At 39.1% G+C, this 13,725-nt stretch overlaps 1 protein-coding gene across 2 annotated transcripts in view; it reads left to right on the top strand.

Moving 5' to 3' along the window:
* The first annotated feature begins 618 nt into the window (after window positions 1-618).
* Window positions 619-13,725, top strand: part of LOC133623098 (transmembrane protein 132D) — a 132,405-nt gene continuing 119,298 nt past the window's right edge. For both annotated transcript variants that reach the window (XM_061986088.1, XM_061986089.1), the window contains exon 1: window positions 619-739. In XM_061986088.1, coding sequence (XP_061842072.1) covers window positions 667-739 — 73 coding nt within the window. In that variant the 5' untranslated portion in view covers window positions 619-666. The remainder of the gene's footprint in view (window positions 740-13,725) is intronic.

Consider the following 13,725-nt stretch of genomic DNA (forward strand, 5'->3'; position numbering starts at 1 on the left):
ATATTTGCAAAAAGCAACACATTTGTGCAGTCTGGCTGAGGCAAATGTTATTTCTCAGTGAAATTCCAAGGTATCGTCTTTCTCCGTGGAGCCAGTGGGTGCATAATGAAGAGCCTCATTACCGGGTGATCTCGCATGAGAAGACATACGTCACGTTTTTGCTCCAGTCAAGCCGCGCAGGGTTAATCCTACCAGCTGCGCAGTGGCCGTGCTTTCCCGGGCGGATGAACAGTGACAGATGATGACTTTAGCGCCCTGAGCTTTGCGCGCAAGACAGCCTCGGTGATCTGCGAGCGCGGACTTCCAGACGGGAGGAATCCACTCAACCTGGAGGATTTATGGATATACCCATCTTTAATTTTCTCTTAACATTAATCTAAAATCACTTGCTCTTTTTTTTTTCTTAAACACGCAGGGGAGCGGACGTGCGGACGTGCGGTCCCGAGGCTCGTTACGCGCAACTTTTACGCACGTACACCGTTTGCGTGTCCGACCACAACAGGTGTATTTTATTATTTTTTTATTTTTTTATTTTTTACATCGAATGCAGCATGGATGAAGACACCTTTTTTCCATTTTGCTGAAGCAGGAGGGCTTGCAAGTTGTCCCGACGGGGGGTGGTGGGGGGGAAAAACAACAACAAAAGAGCCGCGCTTGGGTGCAAACATGAGCTTTCACAGCTCCAGCTGGAGGATCTTGCACCTGATACTTGCCACCATTGCAGCAGTGCTCCCTCAAGGTAAGTGGGACGCTCATATTTCAATGCAACTATATGAATACACGCTACCGTGCGAGAGTATCCCGCTCTAAAAAAAAAAAAACCGAAAGAAATAGCTCAGCTGAAGAGGGAGGCAGCGGCGCTGGCAAATCAGCTTTCTCTATCAGTTTAAATAATTGATAAATGTCCTCATTTGTGACACAAACTTACATCTCTCTCCTGCATTCCAAACCAGCCTTACACATGTCTCATTATGGCATTATGAAACATTCAGCGCCAAATAAGTAAAAGAGCTCACGATTTCATGTATTGCAACTTTGCCCAATGCATTATGCACACTTTCTTTTTGAAATATAATATATTAGTTCCTCATGTATAATGCATGTTAAATAGACAGTAAACTTAGACATGTCTCATTATGGCATTATGAAACATTCAGCACCAAATAAGTAAAAGACCTAACAGTGTCATTTATTGCAACTTAATCCATGCCCAATGCATTATGCACACTTTCTTTTTGGAATATACTACATTTGTTTCTCATGTACGATACAATTTAAATATACAGTAAACTTTCACATGTCTCATTATGGCATTATGAAACATTCAGCGCCAAATAAGTAAAAGAGCTCACGATTTCATGTATTGCAACTTTGCCCAATGCATTATGCACACTTTCTTTTTTAAATATAATATATTAGTTTCTCATGTATAATGCATGTTAAATAGACAGTAAACTTACACATGTCTCATTATGGCATTATGAAACATTCAGCGCCAAATAAGTAAAAGAGCTCACGATTTTGTGTATTGCAACTTTGCCCAATGCTTTATGCAGACTTTCTCTTTGGAATATACTATATTAGTTTCTCATGTATGATACAATTGAAATATACAGCAAACTTACACAAGTCTTATTATGGCATTATGAAACATTCAGCGCCAAATAAATAAAAGCTCACGGTTTTATGTATTGCAACTTAATCCATGCCCAATGCATTATGCACACTTTCTCGTTGGAATATACTATATCAGTTTCGCATGTACAATACAATTTAAATATACAGTAAACTTACACATGTCTTATTATGGCATTATGAAACATTCAGCGCCAAATAAGTAAAAGAGCTCACAATTTCATGTATTGCAACTTTGCCCAATGCATTATGCACACTTTCTTTTTAAAATATATATTAGTTTCTCATGTATAGTGCATGTTAAATAGACAGTAAACTTACAAATGTCTCATTATGACATTATGAAACATTCAGCACCAAATAAGTAAAAGACCTAACGGTGTCATTTATTGCAACTTAATCCATGCCCAATGCATTATGCACACTTTCTTTTTGGAATATGCTACATTCTTTTCTCATGTATGATACAATTTAAATATACAGTAAACTTACACATGTCTCATTATGGCATTATGAAACATTCAGCGCCAAATAAGTAAAAGAGCTCACAATTTCATGTATTGCAACTTAATTCATGCCAATGCATAATACACACTTTCTCGTTGGAATATACTATATTAGTTTCTCATGTATGATACAACTTAAGTATACATTAAACTTACACATGTCTCATTATGGCATTATGAAACATTCAGCGCCAAATAAGTAAAAGAGCTCACAATTTCATGTATTGCAACTTTGCCCAATGCATTATGCACACTTTCTCTTCGGAATATACTATATTAGTTTCTCATGTATGATACAATTTAAATATACAGTAAACTTACACATGTCTCATTATGGCATTATGAAACATTCAGCGCCAAATGAGTAAAAGAGCTCACGATTTCATGTATTGCAACTTTGCCCAATGCTTTATGCACACTTTCTCTTTGGGATATACTATATTAGTTTCTCATGTATGATACAATTTAAATATACAGTAAACTTACACATGTCTCATTATGGCATTATGAAACATTCAGCGCCAAATAAGTAAAAGAGCTCACGATTTCATGTATTGCAACTTTTCCCAATGCATTATGCACACTTTCTCTTTGGAATATACTATATTAGTTTCTCATGTACAATACAATTTAAATATACAGTAAACTTACACATGTCTCATTATGGCATTATGAAACATTCAGCGCCAAATAAGTAAAAGAGCTCACAATTTCATGTATTGCAACTTTGCCCAATGCATTATGCACACTTTCTCTTTGGAATATACTATATTAGTTTCTCATGTATGATACAATTTTCAAATATACATTAAACTTACAGTCTCATTATGGCATTATGAAACATTTAGCGCCAAATAAGTAAAAGAGCTCACGATTTCATGTATTGCAACTTTGCCCAATGCATTATGCACACTTTCTCTTTGGAATAGACTATATTGGTTTCTCATGTATAATGCATGTTAAATATAGAGTAAATGCACTCTCACTGCACATATACTGTATCTGGCTTTCTTAAGAAACCCCAAATACATGTACTTTTTATACAATACAGATAAAACCGACATTAAATCTTTCCATTCCATTCTTAATCAGCTTCAATACTTTTATTGGACAACCTCTATCAGTATGCCTGCACCCCCTCACACCCTCTGTTTATTTTCTCTAGCCCCTCCTCACTCCATAGCCTCCACTACAGCACATCATCTGTTTTATGGTTTAATAAAGCCCCCCCCCCCCCCCCCCCCCCCCCCCACCCCCCCATTGCATGTACAAAAGAAATAGTGAAAGGTATAATAAGGCTGCCAAATGACGTTTGATCATTCGAGAGGATTTGACTTGAACCGGTGTAGTGTTCTTATTTTTTTTTTTGCAAGCTCCAGCACTGTCATCACATCATTTATAATTCATGGACCAACAACACATCTGAGAAATTAAAGTATGCCTCCAAAAAAACCACAACTTTGTGTGATGTCCATGTGTGTATTTATATTTCGCTCTCATCAGCCGCAACACTGTTGCATCTGCAGGTTTAAAAAAAAAAAAAGAGTTTCTCACTTTGCAAACAAAGATAACATCTCTCCGTTTTACTACGTTACTTTAGCACTATGTTTATTATTGTGGTGTAGAACTGCACTGCAGTGTAGTGTGAGATGCAAATGGTCGTATAATGCAGTGTAGTTGTTCATCACGGTAATAGGCCCACACATGCAGGATAACTCAATGGCGGTTGTACCCTTTAATGCAGGGGTGTCGAACTCATTTTAGATCGGGAGAAAAATCTACACCCAAGTGGGATGGACTGGTAAAATCACGGCATGATAACTTAAAAATAAAGAAAAGTTCAGATTGTTTTCTTTTGTTTAAAAACAGAAACAAGCACATTCTGTCATGACTTGGTCCTGGGGTTTAGTTTTTCTCGAAGGCAACGGAAAGTTGGCTCGGGCAAGACGGGAATGCAGGTACATTTTTATTTAAACACTATAAATACAAAACAAGGAAGTAAACAAAAGGCGCGCACAATGGTGGAGAACAAACTATGAAACCAAACACTTGCACAAAGGCAAAAAACTATGAACAACAAAAAACACTAACTGTGGCAAAAATAAACAAAACTTACTTGGCATGGACAAAAAGGAGCTTCGTGAACGATGGACATGAAAAAAGAGTCGGAAATGTGCAGAAGCATAAATGTGGAGATGTCACCAGAAAGACAAACTGAAAATACTGAACTTAAATACTACAGACACGATTAACGAAAACAGGTGCGTGACTCAAAACGTGAAACAGGTGCGTGACGTGACAGGTGAAAACTAATGGGTGAGAGTGCACAATGAGTGCACAATGAGTCCAAACGTGGAACAGGTGAAACTAATGAGTAATCATGGAAACAAGACAAGGGAGTGAAAAGCCAGAAACTAAAGAGTCCAATAACTAAACAAAACATGACTAAGACAAAACGTGATTACACAGACATGACACATTCTGAAATTGTACAAATCATAATGTTGTTGGGTTTTTTTAAACTTACATGTTGCATTCTATCTTTATTTGTTGTTATTTATACTTTCTGAATAAATTATTTTATAATGTTCATCAGTCAACTCATTGGTGTTAATTTTCAAGTCTATCAAGATAAAAAAATGATATCAAAATCAAATTACAGGATGTTATTTATGTATAAATGTTCCAGTTCCATTCACACATTTAAAAAAACACTTTAAGACCAATGTCTTGAAAAAATATATCACTCTTGAATCAACACAGTAGTTAATACTATGATCAATGGTAATTGCAAACTAAATGTGGGATATAAATAATAATGGAAGTATAATTGTTTGTATATTGTATATAAATTGGTACAAAGGTTTAACACGTGTACAGGGATATTTCACATGCCTTTACTGTGTATATAATTGAACTGTGTTTATGTTGTGTATAATGTGTATTTATAATATGTTGTACAAAGGACATTTCATAATTTTCGGAAGTTCATCTTGTACTTGACATTGTTTATAGGGTTAGGCACAATAAGTGTTCAACTCCAGCCTAAACATTTTCATTTTCAATCTATTAATGTACAACTGTTTGTTTATTTTGTTGACGATTGACCGAAGAAGAATAATAAACTAATAAACTAGTTTGCTCATGTTCCTTGACTGGTGCACTAACATGGTTTATTTATTTTACATATGTAGCATTATCTACAAATATGTTTTATTTTATTTTGATTTCTATTTACTGTTTTAATTGGTTTTACCCCTTTAAAATCGTTTTTAATCACATTTATTTTTATATTGTTTTTATATTTATCTATTTTTTGTTTTTATTCAGTCGTTGGTGGAGCTAGGGATAATATTTTAATATTGTTTTTAATATTGTTGTGCAGCACTTTGGAAACATTTTTGTTGTTTAAATGTGCTACATAAATAAAGTGGATTGGATTGAAAGATACAAATAATTGCTATTGCGACATCTAGTGGACACATTGGGAACAACAGTTTCTTTCATTCCAAAATTTTGGCTCATTTATAAACTTATCAAACTCATGGGCAAGACCCCCCTTTTGCAACCCAGCCTGCTAGGTTTTTGCATTATTATGTTTTTATTTGATTGAAACTGAAAATGTTCTGCAAGCGATTTGACTCTTTATGTGACTGTCTTTGAACACACCACAGCTATGCGCTGATTTAAACGTAACTTTTTCTTACGTTGCAAATGATAAACATATATATTTTTTAAACCTCATTTTTGTTCCCATACTACCGTAATTTTGGAGTATAAGTCGCTCCGGAGTATAAGTCGCACCGGCCGAAAATGCATAATAAGGAAGGAAAAAACATATATAAGTCGCACTTTTTGGGGAAATGTATTTGATAAAACCCAATACCAAGAATAGACATTTGAAAGGCAACTTAAAATAATGAAAGAATAGTAAACAACAGGCTGAATAAGTGTACGTTATATGAGGCATAAATAACCAACTGAGAACGTGCCTGGTATGTTAACGTAACATATTATAGTAAGAGTCATTCAAATAACTATAACATATAGAACATGCTATACGTTTACCAAACAATCTGTCACTCCTAATCGCTAAATCCCATGAAATCTTATACGTCTAGTCTCTTACGTGAATGAACTAAATAATATTATTTGATATTTTTATGTGTTAATAATTTCACACATAAGTCGCTCCTGAGTATAAGTCGCACCCCCGGCCAAACAATGAAAAAAACTGCGACTTATAGTCCGAAAAATACGGTAATGCTGATGCTGTGTGTATATATGCGTTAAGACCACGGCTTAAAGGCCTACTGAAATGCGATTTTCTTATTTAAACAGGGATAGCAGGTCCATTCTATGTGTCACACTTGATCATTTCGCGATATTGTCATATTTTTGCTGAAAGGATTTAGTAGAGAACATCGACGATAAAGTTTGCGACTTTTGGTCGCTGATAAAAAAAGCCTTGCCTGTACCGGAAGTAGCAGACGAGTAGCGTGACGTCACAGGTTGTGGAGCTCCTCACATCCGCACATTGTTTACAATCATGGCCACCAGCAGCGAGAGCGATTCGGACCGAGAAAGCGACGATTTCCCCATTAATTTGAGCGAGGATGAAAGATTTGTGGATGAGGAAAGTGAGAGTGAAGGACTAGAGGGCAGTGGGAGCCATTCAGATAGGGGCGGATGGGACCTGATATTCAGCTGGGAATGACTAAAACAGTAAATAAACACAAGACATATATATACTCTATTAGCCACAACACAACCAGGCTTATATTTAATATGCCACAAATTAATCCCGCATAACAAACACCTCCCTCCTCCCGTCCATATAACCCGCCAATACAACTCAAACACCTGCACAACACACTCAATCCCACAGCCTGAAGTACCGTTCACCTCCCCAAAGTTCATACAGCACATATATTTCCCCAAAGTCCCCAAAGTTACGTACGTGAGACTTTTTGAGACTTATTAGTAGGTTGCACAGTGAAGTACATATTCCGTACAATTGACCACTAAATGGTAACACCCGAATAAGTTTTTCAAATTGTTTAAGTCGGGGTCCACTTAAATTGATTCATGATACAGATATATACTATCATCATAATACAGTCATCACACAAGATAATCATCAGGGTGTATACATTGAATTATTTACGTGGCATGCACATAGCGGCACGCACGTACGGGCAAGCGATCAAATGTTTGGAAGCGTACTCACAGTACCGCGTCTGCGTATCCAACTCAAAGTCCTCCTGGTAAGAGTCTCTGTTGTCCCAGTTCTCCACAGGCCAATGGTAAAGCTTGACTGTCATCTTTCTGGAATGTAAACAATGGAACACCGGCTGTGTTTGTGTTGCTAAAGTCGCCCGCAATACACCGCTTCCCACCTACAGCTTTCTTCTTTGCTGTCTCCATTGTTCATTGAACAAATTGCAAAAGATTCACCAACACAGATGTCCAGAATACTGTGGAATTTTGCGATGAAAACAGACGACTTAATAGCTGGCCACCATGCTGTCCCAAAATGTCCTCTACAATCCGCGACGTCACGCGCTGACGTCATCATACCGAGACGTTTTCAGCAGGATAAGTCACGCAAAATTTAAAATTGCACTTTAGTAAGGATGTGTTGCAATGTTAAGATTTCATCATTGATATATAAACTATCAGACTGCGTGGTCGGTAGTAGTGGGTTTCAGTAGGCCTTTAAAGGACCTTCCAGCTGGCCTAAATTTCACTATGAAGTTCATTTAATGTATTAACTGAAAGTGAATCTGGCAGTCATTTCCCATAATATCAATCCGTTTTTTTAGTAATATCGCCAGACTCAATATGCCTCACCCTCTTGGTGTGCATCATCTACAGAACTGGAGCCCATTTCCCTGCATAGACGGTGTAGTTACATGCTTTATTATTATTACTTCATAACGGATATGGTCAACATTACAAGCAGAAAATAAATAAAAAAAGAATCACCATTTTCGGACTTCGCTGCTCTTCCATGGACACCATAGTCCAGGCCTGGGCAATTATTTTGACTCGAGGCCAAATTTAAAGAAAACATTGTGTCTGGGGGCCGATATATCTGTTTTTAGGAACACTAATACAAAACCTCACTGTAATGTCTGAATGCTAAAAACGTTTTGACAGACGGCCTTAAAAAACGGAATGGAATTTTAAATGTTTTTTACTGAATGATACACCCGGAATGTACATGAAAATAAAGAATGTGGGATTTACAATATTAACTATGAGCAATAAAACGCTTACCGGGAAGGCTGAGGAGTGTGATCCCACGATAGTTAGAACACACCCTCCAGTTCCCCTTCTTAAAGAGAGGAACCACCACCCCGGTCTGCCAATCCAGAGGTACCGCCCCCGATGTCCACGCGGTAAGGTCTATTCAGGTGTACTGGAGAGGAGGCTACGCCGGATAGTCGAACCTCGGATTCAGGAGGAACAGTGTGGTTTTCGTCCTGGTCGTGGAACTGTGGACCAGCTCTATACTTTCGGCAGGGTCCTTGAGGGTGCATGGGAGTTTGCCCAACCAGTCTACATGTGCTTTGTGGACTTGGAGAAGGCATTCGACCGTGTCCCTCGGGAAGTCCTGTGGGGAGTGCTCAGAGAGTATGGGGTATCGGACTGTCTGATTTTGGCGGTCCGCTCCCTGTATGATCAGTGTCAGAGCTTGGTCCGCATTGCCGGCAGTAAGTCGGACACGTTTCCAGTGAGGGTTGGACTCCGCCAAGGCTGCCCTTTGTCACCGATTCTGTTCATAACTTTTATGGACAGAATTTCTAGGCGCAGTCAAGGCGTTGAGGGGATCTGGTTTGGTGGCTGCAGGATTAGGTCTCTGCTTTTTGCAGATGATGTGGTCCTGATGGCTTCATCTGGCCAGGATCTTCAGCTCTCGCTGGATCGGTTCGCAGTCGAGTGTGAAGAGACTGGGATGAGAATCAGCACCTCCAAGTCCGAGTCCATGGTTCTCGCCCGGAAAAGGGTGGAATGCCATCTTCGGGTTGGGGAGGAGACCCTGCCCCAAGTGGAGGAGTTCAAGTACCTCGGAGTCTTGTTCACGAGTGAGGGAAGAGTGGATCGTGAGATCGACAGGCGGATCGGTGCGTCATCTTCAGTAATGCGGACGCTGTATCGATCCGTTGTGGTGAAGAAGGAGCTGAGCCGGAAGGCAAAGCTCTCAATTTACCGGTCGATCTACGTTCCCATCCTCACCTATGGTCATGAGCTTTGGGTTATGACCGAAAGGACAAGATCACAGGTACAAGCGGCCGAAATGAGTTACCTCCGCCGGGTGGCGGGGCTCTCCCTTAGAGATAGGGTGAGAAGCTCTGTCATCCGGGGGGAGCTCAAAGTAAAGCCGCTGCTCCTCCACATCGAGAGGAGCCAGATGAGGTGGTTCGGGCATCTGGTCAGGATGCCACCCGATCGCCTCCCTCGGGAGGTGTTTAGGGCACGTCCGACCGGTAGGAGGCCACGGGGAAGACCCAGGACACGTTGGGAAGACTATGTCTTCCGGCTGGCCTGGGAACGCCTCGGGATCCCCCGGGAGGAGCTGGACGAAGTGGCTGGGGAGAGGGAAGTCTGGGCTTCCCTGCTTAGGCTGCTGCCCCCGCGACCCGACCTCGGATAAGCGGAAGAAGATGGATGGATGGATGGATAAAACGCTGAATATTGACAACATCTGAACGTCACACCCCCTCTCCATCGACATATTTTTACAATCAAGCGAAACGTAACAAAAATGCAACAAACAGCGAAATATGAACGCAAAGGGTAAAAAAAAACAACCACCATCTAATCTGATAAATCTGATATATCACTAAGCTTTAGAACTTGGTTGTAAAAATCTCCTTCCGCGTCTGTTCCTGACACCCGGGCTGGTCGCCCCCCACCCACACTGCTTGGTGCCTCGTCTGAGCTGCTGTGACATAGATGACCATAGTAACTAATTAGATTACCATAGTAACTAATTAGATTACCATAGTATATCATGCAAAAGCGCAGAGTCCAACCATTGAAATACTTTGTATAGTTCAAGACTTACGGTCTTTTTAAAACATCACTGCACATCATAATGGCAGCTACAGTTTCCATCTTAAAGATCTAAAAAAATTATTTGGGAATGTCCGGCGGGCCAGATTGAAAAGCTTAACGGGCTGCTTTTTCAGCATTTCTTAAAGCGTCTTGAGGAAAACATCAGTAGAAAGAGAATGCAAAATAGAATACAAACGGCTTTCTTTTGTTCTCATGTCTGAGCGCCGGGTCTGCTCGTCTTTGTCCGTTTTCCGCAGGTTCTGACTCAGTCATTGCTCCTAGATGGAGGAGCCTTTGAATTGAGTCTTTTGCATTTTTTTTTACCATCCAAACGCCAACCAAAACCCATTATTCTTCAAAGTCAGAATCATTAAAATGATTGTTGCAATTTATCGTGTTTTACGGACTATAAAGCGCACTTAAAATCCTTGTTTTTTTCCTCAAAACTCTACAGTGCGCCTTATAACCCGGTGCGCCTAATGCAGTGTTTTTCAACCACTGTGCTGCGGCACACTAGTGTGCCGTGAGATACAGTCTGGTGTGCCGTGGGAGATTATCTAATTTCACATATTTGGGTTAAATAATTTGCAAACCAGTAATTATAGTCTGCAAATGATGTGTTGTTGAGTGTCGGTGCTGTTTAGAGCTCAGCAGAGTAACCGTGTAATACTCTTCCATATCAGTAGGTGGCAGCCGGTAGCTAATTGCTTTGTAAGTGTCGGAAACTGCGGGAGGCAGCGTGCAGGTACAAAGGTGTCTTATGCTTAAACCAAAAATAAACAAAAGGGGAGTGCCCCTAAGAAAAGGCATTGAAGCTTAGGGAAGGCTATGCAGAACGAAACTAAAACTGAACTGGCTACAAAGTAAACAAAAACAGAATGCTGGACGACAGCAAAGACTTACTGTGGAGCAAAGACGGTGTCTACAAAGTACATCCGAACATGACATCACAATCAACAATGTCTCCACAAAGAAGGATAAAAAACAACTGAAATATTCTTGACTGCTAAAACAAAGTACATGCGGGAAATATCGCTCAAAGGAAAACATGAAACTGCTACAGGAAAATACCCCTAAAGGAGAAAAAGCCACCAAAATAGGAGCGCAAGACAAGAACTAGATCACTACACACAGGAAAACAGCAAAAAACTCAAAATAAGTCAGGGTGTGATGTGACAGGTGGTGACAGTACACCTACTTTGAGACAAGACCTATAGTGATGCATGCTTGTTTATGGTTTAAAGTCATATCCAACTATTGGGACAACGACTTTTTACTGTCAACTGAGTTTATGATTTCTGCTGGTGGTGTGCCTCCGGATTTTTTCAACGCAAAAAATGTGCCTTGGCTCAAAAAAGGTTGAAAAATACTGGCCATATGTAAGGAATATGTTTGGTTGAGCTTACCCACCTCGAAACAATTTTATTTGGTACATGGTGTAATGATAAGTGTGAGGAGTAGATAGCAGTCAAACATAAGAGATAAGTGTAGCCCGCACCGTTTGATGTGCTTGAACATACGAGTAGTATAATGGTGTGTGTAAGGTAAGACATATCATCTGGCGTTTTGTTTTGCAATATTATGCACAAGCAACTATGCTTACCTTCTAGTACCTGCTGATCTGTATTTGGTATCTGCATACATGCTGAAATCCTGGTCCGGAAAATACGGGACACTTTTCCCTCTTAAAATAATGCACACAAACGCGATTCTACCAAAGATGCTACCAAAACACATACTACATTACATTTTCTCCAGTCTTCTGTTGGTGACGTCTGCAGGCTGATGCAGGAATGTCCACATTTTAGAGCTAAAAGTGGGCATTCCAAAGTGTGGTGAAAATCGTTAGAAAACACACCTAAAATCACTCGTCGATTTTGGGGGCAATTTTATCTGTAGACATCATGTTTAGGTCCGGAACTATGAAAAACTGCCAATGTTGTCAGCATACCTTGTACCTTGAACGCAAACGTCTACACCGTTGCCACTCTAGAAAGAGCCTCCGTGGCTTAACCACCAACGATCGACAAAACATGCCACCTCTAGATTTATGCCGCTTTGTGCACACACCAAAAAAAAAAAACGGTTTTGCGATATTACCTTAGTGCTAATTTAAATTCACTTCTTTGTTTGTACTGACACGGATGTCCACTTGTCATTGTGGCGCTATTATTAAACCCTACGAATTTGGTATGCACGATTTTTACCAAATAACTAATTGTGATTTTTCTGCAAAAAAATTGGTTTGCAATGTTTAGATTTTATTGATTTGAATGCATAAAACTGCTTGAATGATGAGAAAAGAAAATAAGAGAAGAAAGTCATGCCACAACACCCATGTTTGCTTACACCGTCATTGGTTGTTAAACCCTAAGAATTTGGTATGCACGAGTTTGACCAGAAAACAAATTGTGATTTTTCTGCCAAAAAAATTGGTTTGCAATGTTTAGATTTTAATGATTTAAATGCATAAAACTGCTTGAATGATGAGACAAGAAAAGGATAGAAGAAAGTCATGTCACAACACCCATGTTTGCTTACACCGTCCTTTGTTATTAAACCCTTCGAATTTGGTATGCACGATTTTGACCAAAAAACTAATTGTGATTTTTCTGCCAAAAAAATTGGTTTGCAATGTTTAGATTTTATTGATTTGAATGCATAAAACTGCTTGAATGATGAGAAAAGAAAATAAGAGAAGAAAGTCATGTCACAACACCCATGTTTGCTTACACCGTCATTGGTTGTTAAACCCTAAGAATTTGGTATGCACGAGTTTGACCAGAAAACTAATTGTGATTTTTCTGCCAAAAAAATTGGTTTGCAATGTTTAGATTTTAATGATTTAAATGCATAAAACTGCTTGAATGATGAAACAAGTAAAGGATAGAAGAAAGTCATGTCACAACACCCATGTTTGCTTACACCGTCATCGGTTGTTAAATCCTACGAATTTTGTATGCACGATTTTGACCAGAAAAGTAATTGTGATTTTTCGGCCAAAAAAATTGGTTTGCAATGTTTAGATTTTATTGATTTAAATGCATAAAACTGCTTGAATGATGAAACAAGAAAAGGATAGAAGAAAGTCATGGCACAACACCCATGTTTGCTTTCACCGTCATTGGTTGTTAAACCCTACAAATTTGGTATGCACCATTTTGACCAGAAAAGTAATTGTGATTTTTCTGCAAAAAATTGGTTTGCAATGTTTAGATTTTATTGATTTAAATGCATAAAACTGCTTGAATGATGAGACAAGAAAAGAATAGAAGAAAGTCATGGCACAACACCCATGTTTGCTTTCACCCTCATTGGTTATCAAACCCTACGAATTTGGTATGCACGATTTTGACCAAAAAACTAATTGTGATTTTTCTGAAAAAAAAATTGGTTTGCAATGTTTAGATTTTAATGATTTAAATGCATAAAACTGCTTGAATGATGAGACAAGAAAAGGATAGAAGAAAGTCATGTCACAACACCCATGTTTGCTTACACCGTCCTCGCAGCCTCATTG

The sequence above is a fragment of the Nerophis lumbriciformis genome, linkage group LG12, assembly GCF_033978685.3.
Source record: "Nerophis lumbriciformis linkage group LG12, RoL_Nlum_v2.1, whole genome shotgun sequence".
Lineage (NCBI taxonomy): Eukaryota > Metazoa > Chordata > Actinopteri > Syngnathiformes > Syngnathidae > Nerophis > Nerophis lumbriciformis.